This window comes from Ambystoma mexicanum, chromosome 6p (genome assembly GCF_040938575.1).
Source record: "Ambystoma mexicanum isolate Mex_15411 chromosome 6p, UKY_AmexF1_1, whole genome shotgun sequence".
NCBI classification, from domain to species: Eukaryota; Metazoa; Chordata; class Amphibia; order Caudata; family Ambystomatidae; genus Ambystoma; species Ambystoma mexicanum.
In genome coordinates this window covers 21,404,553-21,417,223 of record NC_090935.1, presented here as the reverse complement: position 1 = coordinate 21,417,223, position 12,671 = coordinate 21,404,553, and the positions used below count along the sequence as shown (strand labels likewise).

Sequence of the window (12,671 nt, the reverse complement as noted above, 5' to 3'; positions counted from 1 at the left end):
CATGGTTCATGTAAAGAAATGCCACATACGCCGCAACATTTTCAATATGGAATTTGTAATGCTTTTACACTCTAAATAGCATAACGGAAATATGGACAGAAGTTATGGTATGTTCAATAACAAATTTGAACCAAAAGATTCTTCTTGAACACAAACAAAATTGTAAACCTATGAAAAGAGAAAATTACATCATTTTCCAATCATGTTATTCCATATGATTGAGTAAAGAAACAGTAGTGAGGAGCGTAATGAGGGTAGAAGTGTAGCTGAACCGAAACCCAGTGCTCGAGGAGGGGAAGAGGAGGAACATATCCTCTAATAAAGCCAGGAAAGGATACAGATAATGGAGATAAGTTTTGAGATTAAAACGAAAAATTAACAAAACCTAAACAATTTTATAGAAACAGTTCTATATATCAACTTGTAGCAAGATCTAATGATTCCAAAAAAGTAATCAAACCCATCAAGTCTTTGGTGGTTACCAGTCAAATGGTCGAAAACATTTGGTCGACAGACAATTTGGTCGACACCATTTGGTCGAATGCCAAATGGTCGAATTTTTTTTTTTTTTTTTTTACCCATTTTTTGGGTTTTTTGGGGGGGGGTCCCCCCCAATCCCCTTTTTTTCTTTTTTATTTTTTTTCCCCACACGAAAACCCACAAAACACATATATATATATAAAAAAAAATTCGACCATTTGGCATTCGACCAAATGGTGTCGACCAAATTGCAGTCGACCAGTTTGTTGTCGACCAGTTGACTGGACACCGTCTTTGGTATCCAGTGCTGTAGCTCAAAGCTTATCTCCATTATCTGTATCCTTTCCTGGCTTTATTAGAGGATATTTTCCTCCTCTTCCCCTCCTCGAGCACTGGGTTTCGGTTCACCTACACTTCTACTTTCATTACGCTCCTCACTACTGTTTCTTTACTCAATCATATGGAATAACATGATTGGAAAATGATGTAATTTTCTCTTTTCATAGGTTTACAATTTTGTTTGTGTTCAAGAAGAATCTTTTGGTTCAAATTTGTTATTGAACATACCATAACCTCTGTCCATATTTCCTTTATGCTATTTAGAGTGTAAAAGCATTACAAATTACATATTGAAAATGTTGCGGCGTATGTGGCATTTCTTTACATGAACCATGCATTATTATGGTTAGAACTCAGGGTTTGATTTGATACAAGAAAACCCCAGTTACTGCAAGGTACTCCACTAACTTAGTAACTGTGTGAGGTGTAGAGTATACACCATTAAGAGGGGGCATGAGAATATCCCTGCATGCATTTCCATGCGCAGTCAGATGGTCACAACTGTCTGAGGATCTCCCCCGTGGGCCTTTTATATTCCCGCAGCCTCAGGAAAGAGTCCTCCCAAGAAACATACATGGGAATCTTCTAGCTGCATAGGGCTGTGACCTGGTGACCTAAAACTACAAAATGAATAACTAAGCACACATGTTAATGTCACAGGGTTTACAAACACTACTTATATTGTTCACCCCAGGCAGCAAAATGCAAAGAAACCTGCATCGATTGTAAAAACTATGAAAAGTGGCAAACCATAGTCTTGTCTCTGCCCTCTGGGAGTTTGCGCTTTTTGTGTATGTGCTTTCCGGTTTCGATCTCTACATCTGTAAAGGCATTTGAAGCATCTTCCAGCAGAATCAGCGGCACCTGGTTCGGAGCATTGGTCCCTGCAAAGAAGCCCCAATAGATTACAAAAAAGAATGCCCTGTACAGGTATACTGAAAAACGGAAACTTGCACATAAAGCAACAGAAGTTCACAAATGACTTACAGGGTCCAACATACAGTGTGTGAGTATATTACAAAAACACAACAGTAATAAAGTGCCTTGGAGCAGACCTTTCCCCATTCCTAAAGCGAGAATTGAATCCTAGTGGCAAGGCAAGTCCTTCATCTTAGAATGTTAAAAGGGGATCCTAAGCACAGGTCAATTACAGGACTGAGGCAAGGTGAGTGAGGGGATAACTCAACCTCAGAGGGGTATCAATAAACTTGGGACTGGTCATGCATCACACCCTCGATCATGGAAGTCCTCTGTTTCTCAAGCAGGGGGCTGGGGGGAGAGAGGTTATGGAAAAAGGAAAGGAAACCATCTTTCTTCTGCAGCTTCTCTCTCTCTCTCAGGCAATGTCACAATACAGCGCAGAGTCTGTGTCCCAGGGGCAGGCATCAGTCTTTCCCCACTGAAAGGCCTAATTGATGACCCTGGTCTTAGGTTTGCAGTTGTGTGAGGTTCCCAAACCTGTTTGGTTGCGCACGATTAACAGGACCTCTGTTGCCAATATGCCCTCAGGCTGGGAACAGCCTAAGGAAGATGTTTGGGTAATATCTCTTGGGCACAGATTCAGTAACTCTGGCCCTCAGAGTCCGGCTCTGCGAGCTCCTCATCTGCTGGTCAGTTCCCTGCTCTAGGGCTCTGGTACTCAGGACATCCTATCTCTGTTCCCTCCCATGGCACATTCCTTGACCCCCAGTGAGATTGCACTGTCTCTTTCCACCGCCCAGAACTTCACTGATCTTTCGCTCTAGTGCAGGGGTCTGAAAACCTTGGCTCTCCAGATGTTTTGGACTGCAACTCCATTAGTCCTATCCAGTACAGTCAATGTAAGGGGGTCATGGGAGTTGCAGTCTAAAACATCAGGAGAGCCAAGAGGTGGCAGACTTGTTATTTTGTCGCCCCCTCAGGTATAGCAGTTATATCTTCCACTCTGGTTCTTCCTGGTCTGTTGCTTTTCTCGTTATCAATGCTCCAACCTCCTCAAATATCATCCTTGATGTAAGCTTTTCCCTCCAACATCCAATTATCAGCCCCTGTTGACACTTCTTCCTCCAACACACCCACAATTCTCCACCTTTCTCTGATGGTCGGCCTCCTCCACTCAAAACAACTCTTCCCCCTGATGACAGCACTCCCCCCCCCCCCCCCCCCCAACTCCCTTGCCCCCCAACTCTCTTCCTCTGATAGTCTTACACCTCTCCCCAACTCTCCTTCCTCTGATAATCCCCCCTCCCCTCTCTTGCTCCACACCTACTCCAACTCCCAACACTTCTAGACTGAACTGGCTTAGATCTTCTCCTCCCCTTGGGTGGTGGAAATCTCAGAACTGAGGGCTGTGCTGTTTTGTGATTGGTCCACGGGTTGGTGGTCATGTGGTTTGGATAGGGGGATGGCTTGAAGTTGTATAAATACCTGCCACCATCTTGGATTCTAGACGGCCCATAGACATGAACGTAATCTCCACCCTGCAATCGATGCTGTACTTTCCTGCTTTGTATGGCTCTCTTTGTTCTCCGATTGCGTGCATTTAGAGTTTAAAAATCCTTTGGTAAGCATAGGAAACGGTCTGTTCCATATAAACGTCCTTTGTCACAGGATAATTTGCACGTTTTTAATTCATTACTGTGATGCTAAAAGAGCAGGGCTTTTTTTATCCTTGCTTGTGCATTCCACATGAATCACTTCTCTCTGTTGAAGTGCACATTTGTACCCGCAGGGCTTCTCCGGCCTGCAAAAGCATGAGTCACAGGGTGACATGATCTTTCCACTATCCATTCCATGGAAAAAAGGAACCTCCTGGCTCTTCCTGGACTTTGAAATGTTCCAACGTTGCTGCCTTAAAGAGGGAAAGGCTTCCTTTCCTATGCTAGATGTTTGGGTCTGGTTACGGAGTTGCAATGGCTCTCCAAGTACGTTGGGTTGATGGGAACAAGACCTTCTTAGGGCTATAGTGGAAAATTCCTTCTCCCTGTGTTTGTCCCTGGTAGAATTATGCGTGGTGGGGTTGTGAGGCCCCACATGACTACCCCCTTTGTGGCCCTACATATTAGCTTAAGCAGTGGGGGTACGATACCCCTTTGCTAATACCTTTGGTGGTCCTCGCTATCGTTCTGGATTATAGGGCGGTGAGCCTTCCTGTGACTACCCCCTTGGGGCTCCTGCTTCTTAGTATGAGCAGCAGAGGTGTAAATGCTATTGTGACATCCCCAGGTGACCAGGAGTACCTGTTGGAATGAGTGCCAAGACAAAGGTTTCATTTTTTTAAATAGTAGGGCCACTCAACGTTTTCTTTTTCCTGCTTTAAATGTATTGATCACTGGACTATTTTTGCTTGTGCGAATCAGAGACATACCACGCATGGCTTGAAACCGGAGGCCTCTGACGGAGTTGGCATGGCGAATCGAAGCGGAATAAGCACATTCTCGATACGCAAACAGAGTGCATGGAAAAAAGGGACCGGGGTCATGGGGTGCAGTGCTGCTACTTATACTGCACCGATGTATCCGGCACGGGGCATGTGGAGACGTCGGACAAAACCGACATGAAGCGCCCCCTGGTGGTGGAAAGGTTTCTAGAGAACAGCTGTGGATATCATAGATGAGGAATCCATGGTAGTAAGGAATCCATTAGAGGTTGCATTGGTACAGCATCGATTCTATGTACTTGAGGTTTGAGTCTGTGTTGTACTGTAATAACCTCTCTCCTTGGCTTTTCAACCAATACCTGGCACCCCTTCCCCACTGCATTGCCGTGCTCTGCTCCAACTTTCAGTGCTATGCAGATGACACTCGTTTTCAGGATTCCCTCTGCCACCTCCTCTCCTTCTTTCATTATGACTGTCTGCTATCCAGGAGTGGTGTGCCACCAACTGATCTCTGCCTTAATGCCAGGAAGACAGATTCTCCTCATTGGCACACCTGCACTCTCCTTTCCTGTCACTCTCTGGCCGGCCTCCCTTGTCCCTCTTCCTGCTCCCACCATTGCGGTTAAAAAAAACTCTGGGTCATCTTCGAATCCGCACTCTACTTTTCTCCTCACATCTCCGATGTCTCCAAGAAGTCAAACTACCAACTGCACCTCCTCAGAGGTATTCGTCCTTTCCTCTCCTTCCCCAGAAGCTCACTGTCTCTAGAGCTCTGGTTCTCTCTAGGCTGGACTATTGCAACAGCCTCTTTCTAAGTCTTCCTGCTTCTACTCTCCGCCCTCTGCAACTCATCCAGAACAGGACTGAGACTGGTCCTTGGCCTCAAACCCTGGGATTGTATCTCTACGGCCCTGCAATCTCTCCACTGGCTCCCAGTAGCTGCAAGGATTAAGTTTGAGACCCTTTGCATTGTCCAGAAGTTTTTCTGGGGCCTGGGTCAAAAATACCTTCAACTCTCCATTCGTAAATACCTTCCCACTCGAGCTCTTTGCTCCTCCACCTCCAACTACCTCAGGGTCAGTCGTTTCTCCAAGCAACGAGTTGGGGGTAGAGCTCTTTCCTCGGCTGGGGCCTCCCCCAGGAACAGCCTCCCTGCCACTCCGAAACTTGAGGAGAACCATCTTGGGTTCCGGAAGCAGCTCAAGACCTTCCTCTTTGCTTCTGTCTTCGCTCTTCCTGTCACACGCCTCACTTCGTGGCGCCTGCTGCCCCGAGTTTGGTTACGAGGCGGCCATTATGGGTGCTGCTACGTATCTTCAGTGCGTACTGCAGCGGTCTAGTTGTTTTCTCGCTGTGTTCAGCGAGGCTTATAGGCCACGCCATGCCTGCGCGCTGTGCGTTGCAACCGCTTCAGTTCCGGGATTCTTTTTCGGAGCCTGTTGCCTCTTTGGTTCGCTGCTGTCAGGTCCAATCTTGAATCTTCCTGCAGGAGTGATGCTGGCCCACCAAACCCCCCCCAAGTTTGCCCGCCTAACAGTCTCTCAGCAGATAAAACTACCAAGCTGGCAAACCCAAGGGGAAAGGGGAATTGGAGAACAAAACAAAGACAGATCTTCACAGAACTGCACTGATGCCCTCTGGTACTGGATTGTGGATTGCTCGCCTCAGTGTCTGTGAAATCTAGGAAAAACAATAACATATGTTGATTTATATCTGATAAATAGGTTTACTTTTTCTTTTACTATAATTTACTTTCTTTTTTTCCTAAATACCTGTTGCCTATGCTTTTATGCTGATAGGCTTTCTTTACAGATGATGTTGAGCTGATACTTTTGTAGAACTTGAATGACTTCTAAAAAGTCCGCTGAAATCCTTAACTGAATTGTCTTTGACTAAAAATAATGTATAATGCTTCAAGCTGAAAAGTCTATGCACTTTTTTTTTAAAAAACAACTCTGCTGAAAATCTGTAGACTTGTTTGCACTCAATATGAAAACTGTTGTACTGTATAAATCTGTACTTGAACTTGATGCTCCTCTTCTAGTCACACGAACCGCGCTTCTTACCGGCGTAGAAAAATGACCTACCGCGCTTTTATCCGATTCTTGCTTGTTTACAGTGAACCGCGCTTTCACCGTTGCTTTATTTTCTTGATCGATGAACCGTGCATCATCCGGCACTTGCTTGTAAATAAACTAATCGTGCACAGCTTCCGAAAGAAAAGACGTGTAAGCGACCGCGCGTAATGAACGTAAGGTTCCTTACTCTAACCTTACCAATAACGGCAAAAGAGAGATTAAGATACGCTCGCGCACGGAACTAGTAATAGCTTAAATACCAGTATAGCCCGAAAATAACTGTACTAGTAAAGAAAAATATATTTTCTTTTTAAATAACCGCGCGTGTGTTAGTAGATACTTCGCGCAAGTGAAAACTTAAAAAACACAAAAATATATACACGCAATAAACAGATATCAGATAATAAACGAATTCAATTCTGATAATGAAAAATTCAGTCTTTTCAGTATTTCTTAAAAAACAATGTCTTTCTTCAAAAATAAGGCAAATAAAAACTTCACTCGATTCCATAAGTCTTAAAAGAGTGAATCACTTGGTTTGCTTCATCTGTATCTTCACTGCTTTCTCTGCTCCTTGTAAAGTCTTGAAATCAATGACTTTTCTTCTGAAACTTTTGGAAATCCTTTTAAAACTCATCTAGTATCAGCTAACTATAAATATTTTTAAAATATACTCTAGAGCTAAGTAGACTGCGACCTGCCACAAAGACAGCTAAAATGAAAGGCAGTTGGAAACTCGGAGCAACATTCCAAATGACCTCATAACTATTTAAACCAATCAGTGCTACAGAAAAAACTCTCCATCTTGCTTTGGGGAGTCAAGTGATTCCTGAATGTACATTAAGGAATATTTATACTAGTTCAATTGTCAATCCAAACATAACCCAAACATCACACCTCTAAGTAACCTACATTCAAAGGTTTTCTGATGCGAATGATGAATTCTTAATTAAGTAATGTAAATGTGTAAGTCTATATAATTTACCTTGGAATTGTAATGGTATGTCTTTTAAGGTTATGAACCCTTGAAACTCTAGAAATGTACCATGGAATCCTGACAGCTGCGCTTAGTTTTCCCCTTTCCTTCCCATTTTGGGCTTTCCTACTGGCTCTCTCTCTCCCTTGCGCCTCACCGTTGCCTCTCTTTCCTTTGCGGCCTCGCCGCAGCCTTTCCTTCTCTTGCGGTCCCACAGCAGCACGTCTCTGTTTCACAGCTCTTTCTCTCCCGTTCCGCCTCTCACTTACCTTGTTTCCTTGGGTTTTCCTTCCCGCGGTCTTCCTTGGTGTGCCTCGTCTCGCCGCTCCTGTTCCAGTCCTGCTCCGCTGCTCTGGAAAGTTCCTCTATCTTGATCCAGATCTTGTTGGAGCCTGCAGAGCCCACCTTCCACCTCCGACTGGGTTTTTTTATGCCTCACGGGTTTCCCCCCTCCATTAGTCCCTTACCGGGGAAGGGGCCACTGGTGAAGTTGTTGTGGCTTCTCTTCGGGAACGTGACACTGTCCACAAAAAAAAAAAAAGAAAGAAGAAGGACTATCTCTCCAGGAGACCGTATGTAGAGGCTACTTCTGATTCCTGGTTGTCAGGTGAGGAGGAGGTTGAAGAGGGGAGGTCAGGATCTTTGGAGTCTTCAGTCCGGAGGTCTGACACTTCCACTCCCCTGCTGATCTGTCTGCTTTGGCACTGTGCACCTGGTGATCCTCTGGATCCCTGTCCACCCTGCTACACACCCGCACTGCCTCCTGGCAACCCTTGCACTTGGGTCTGTATCTGCAACCCTACAGTCCCCTTACTTGCCCTTATCAGTCACCCCTTGTTTGCACTTTAAACCTTGCACTTGCCACCTTGCTGGCTGCACTACCATTAGTTGTTTTTATCCCTTGCTCAGCACTTTCCACTTCTCCCCTCTCCCTTGCAGTTTCCACCTTCCCTCTCCCGTGCAATTGCGCGTTCTCAGTGTCACTGGGCTTAGTAAGATCGTTGTTTTGTCCCCCTTGTTCACCTCCCTTGCCTCGTTGCGCTCTGAAACACTTGTGTATGAACGTGATACAAATAAAATATGATATCATTTGCATTGTCATGTAATTGCTTTGTGTTAGGTCAATTGTTTTTGCTATAGCACCTTGATACTGCTCGCCAGTGATACGTTTTTGCACGTAATAAATATTTCACTTATTGGAAAGCAGAACGTGTAGTGTGGAGGCGAGGATGGAGAGGGGAGTAGATCAGAGAGTTGGAACATCGGGACAGAAAAGGAATAGAGAGTCTGAAGACAATCAGAGGGAATGGGGCAAGATGAGAGGGAGAGGGAATTGGGGATGAGAGAGAGGGAGGGAGAAACAGAGATGAGAAAGAGGAGAGAAAAGGAGCAAGTGAGAGAACAAACAGACCAGGGTGTCTGCTATTGGCACTAACCTAACATCATTTGGAATCTGTGGGGAAGGTGAAGGGTCCCTTAGGAAGTGCCTCCACCTTTGGTCAGATAAGATAGGGATCCATTTTTCAGTAACAGTTCACACTTGGAAGGCCCTCTATGTACTGACAGAATCGGACATGAGGTTGTGAGCCCGCGCACTGTATTCAAGCTGAACAACCACATTCTTCCTCAAACACACTGCCTGAAAACAATGACCAACCACAAGCATTCCCCGACAATGGACCTCAACACACCGTGGAAGAGAGACGGCTGGATGCTGCTGACGTACTGGAAGGCGTTCTTGAAGAAGACTAGGAGGGTGCAGTACACCACCTGATTCTTATATTTGGCATGCGCTTCACTGTCAAAGTTACCGATGTATCTGCAAAGGTCTTTCATTCGGTGAAAAACATCCCCAAAGCTTCTGCGGAAAGAGAAGAATAGTACATGTTATTTCTTTGTGTTCTGCAAGTCACTGATCGCCACAGGAAGTGTTTGATGGATAACTGTCATGGTGGGGCGGCATCTTTGCTCAGAGTGGGTGTGAATGATAGCCAGGACAGGGGATGGGTTGTGTACCTTGTTGAAAATGACTATTTCTACCCAAACTGTAGCTGTCCCATCTTTATAGAAACCCAAGTTTGAATTCAGCATCCCCATCCTCTACTCAGTTTGTCGGCAACCGTTTGGGTGGGGTGGACAGTCACCAGTACAAATTTTCTGCGGCAAACTCATTGGACAACACTCCTATTAGAATTATTGGGCCTATGGGGAACAGGGGTGCTCGTGGGCCAAGCAATGTGCCACCTGGATGTAGTACATTGGGTATTCCACGCTCCTTAACTACACTTCATTCTCCCTCTTGTGTTGCGTTCCCAAGAGGATACAATGGGCAAAGATGTCTGCATAGCCAAATGTCACCCAAGGAAGGGCACCCCTTTCCACACTTCTGTCAGCTTCCACTTCAGTTCTTTGCTACACATACAGTTTCTCTGGTAAAGAGACCGGTTGGAGAACTGCTGCGTCTACTGCCACCTCCAGATCTCAAGTGTGCGAACACAGCGTGCCCTCTCAAGCAGGCTTGCAGTTAGGACACGCAAAATTGCCAGACTGCCATTCGAGAGCACATCTTTTCCCTGTGCAGGAAAACAAACCTATTGACTGGCTTCCGGAGGCATTGCAAACTAGCCCCGAGCCATTGCCGCAACACTGCTCAGCACTGCCTGGCCATGGAGCTTGACTTCAAAATGGCATCAGACTAGCATTTTGAGCACTCAAGCGCCGCCGCGTAACCAGCAAAGGTCACACACCGGGGCACAGACTGCCAGGAGTCAGACCGAAGATAGAAGGTCCACAAGCTAAAGTAAAGGAGTGAGGAATAGATGTGATCCCCGCAAATCGCTCGTATGAGAGGTCAGACCAGACCTTTAAGCCTTTTGTGTCAGGGGCTACAGGAGGATCTGATCAGGGTGTGGAAACAAGACATGAAGAAACTAACACATGGGCTAGCGGGTATATTGTACAGTAGGTTGAGAGCATCCAGCCTTCAAGTGTTTGAGGAGGACGACCCCTGACTTGAGGGTGACAATATCACAGGCTGACAAAAGTCACAAGCATTTGGAAAAGACTGCTGAAATGATGTACCAATACACCATATAGCAGGAGGTACTTTTATGAAGTATACAGGTGAGCCCACAGGCTCTGTCAGCAACACAAACTGTAATGATCACTAAACATTCTTCCCAAGCATTTTCCCTTCAGGTTCCATGTTGCACATTCTACATATGCTCATGGTTGCTTTGTTATGGTTACCTGTAGCGGAAACTGCACAATTAGATGTTACAACTACTTGCTCGTAGGATTGTGTTAAAGGGAGTTATACTAGCCACGGAGGGGGACATGCAGCTAAATGCTGATAATATCTAGACCAGACAAATCCTAAACAAGGGAGAAGAAATACCTGCTTGCACGGGCTTGTCAAGAGCCAATCAGAGTGCTGTATCCCTAGGATTGAGACTGACAATAGGTGACTTGGCCGATATGTCAATTTGACCGGGTTTGAACCAAGAAGCATGTTGGGCACTAATCCCGGAGATTGGATAGATCAGAGAATCCTAGAAAGACACTTATTGTCCTAGTTAGTCCAGTGAGACAAACTTAGTAGATCCCACCGTGCGCCTTTAAATAGAAATATTTGCACGTTCTAGCTCTGCCTCTTTAGAACCGGTTGGTGTTAATCACAGTTAATGCATCTTTTTTTTATCTACATGTCGGACACTTGTGTGTTCTGTTAGTCCTGTGCCAATCAATGCCTGCCTCTTTAGGCCTATGTGCCCCAATGTATCCCAAGTTTAAGACGGCAAATTTCTTGAAAACATTCAATTCCCTTCCCTTGGAGAAATACCCACCACTGGTCTGGGGGATTGGCCACCCCCCCTCCCTTGGAGAGATGCCATCCCCTGCTCTCGGAGACATGTCATTTCCATCGTTGGGGACATGCCCATGTCAAGCTGAGGAACATAGTTTTTCTCAAAACATGGCAACCATAGCTTTCTAGTGGTTTGTGTACCCCAGAAATCTCATAAGTTGCCTCGTCTCCCATGGGCGTAACCTCCCTAGCCCCAGGTGTTCCTATGCCCCCAAGATGGTCACTAGTGATCAGTAACCCCTACTATCTGGTAGCTGGCTGGCTGATCGAGATAGCCTAAAGGCAAAAGACATGTCTATCTCACTTCCTCTTGGATCAATATTGGTGGATACCAACCTTTTACAGCAATAAGAGTCTTATCAAGAAGAGGTGATTTCCAATATTCAGGTCTCATTCGGTCATTTCTTGCACGCTCTTGTAGCCATCATCCTGATGTTCTATCCGCCCTCTCCATTTGTTGTACTCTCTCCTCTCTTCCTCTCGCTGCCTCTCCGATATTCTTTCTTCTACTCTTACTCACCTTCGCTCTCTGCTACTACTCTTCCCCTCTCCTCTCCCCGTTCCAAAACTCTCACCCCAAAACTCTCCCTTATCCAAACTTCCTACACTCCACTCCAACGCTCTGACACCTGCCTTTCAGTCTCTCATTCACTGATCGATCTTTCACTCAGTGTTACTTATTCCCCTATGCTTCCACTTAATCTCAATCCCTCACCCACTGTACCATGCGGGCACTCTCACACCCAAGTACCATTTTCTCTCGACAAGCAATACCTCACTGTGCACCTGCTCTTTACAATCTTCCTCCATGCTCTGCGGAGTGAGCTCTCGGTGTGAAAGGCAGTGTTTTATTTGATAATGAATAGCATAATTGTATACATCTGACTATCCATCTGGAGATTCGGTCTCCTTCTCTACCTGTTGCTATGGAGACAAACAGTTGATCTGTCTTTCTAAGCGGCCTGGTCTTGTCTACTTAGTAGAGGACTGCTCTAGTGTGTGGAGTTTAACCTCAGCTAAGCTAGTTGGAGTTTGAAAGAAAGCCGGAAGCTCAATGGATTGGTTTACATGGAATTTAGAAATTAATTTAGGGGAGAACCTGGGATGAGTATGTAAAAAAACAATTTACCTTTATGGATAATAAAGAAAGGGCCATGCACTGACAATGCTTGTAATTCACTAACTCTTTTTATGGAAGTAATAGCCACTAAGAAGGCAGTTTGGTAAGTCAGGTGTTTAAGAGTCGACTGATCCATAGGCGCAAAAGGGGGTCCCATGACCTTTACAAGTACTGCATTGAGATCCCATCCTGGCAGGGGATTTGAAATTGGAGGGTGGAATCTCTTTACTCCCTCCTTGAACGCCTTAATGACCGGCACTTTCCACCACAAGACTTTGCTTTGAGGGGTGGTATAGGCTGATAAAGCTGCCAGGTGGACCTTTATAGAGTTGAATACTAACCCTGAATCTAGCAAGTGGAGCATTGAAATTTAGAATGTGTGAAGGAGTACATTCTACGGGGTTTATTTGTCATGACTGTCCCCAAATTACAGATCTTCTCCACTTATCGAATTA

General features: G+C 45.4%; 1 protein-coding gene across 3 annotated transcripts in view; it reads right to left on the bottom strand.

Annotated features, from left to right (window-relative positions):
- INTS10 (integrator complex subunit 10) overlaps positions 1 to 12,671 on the bottom strand; it is a 372,357-nt gene that overhangs the window by 210,732 nt on the left and 148,954 nt on the right. For all 3 annotated transcript variants that reach the window (XM_069626653.1, XM_069626654.1, XM_069626655.1), the window contains 2 exons: positions 8,923 to 9,092; positions 1,570 to 1,703 (listed from right to left, as the gene is read on the bottom strand). In XM_069626653.1, coding sequence (XP_069482754.1) covers positions 1,570 to 1,703; positions 8,923 to 9,092 — 304 coding nt within the window. The remainder of the gene's footprint in view (positions 1 to 1,569; positions 1,704 to 8,922; positions 9,093 to 12,671) is intronic.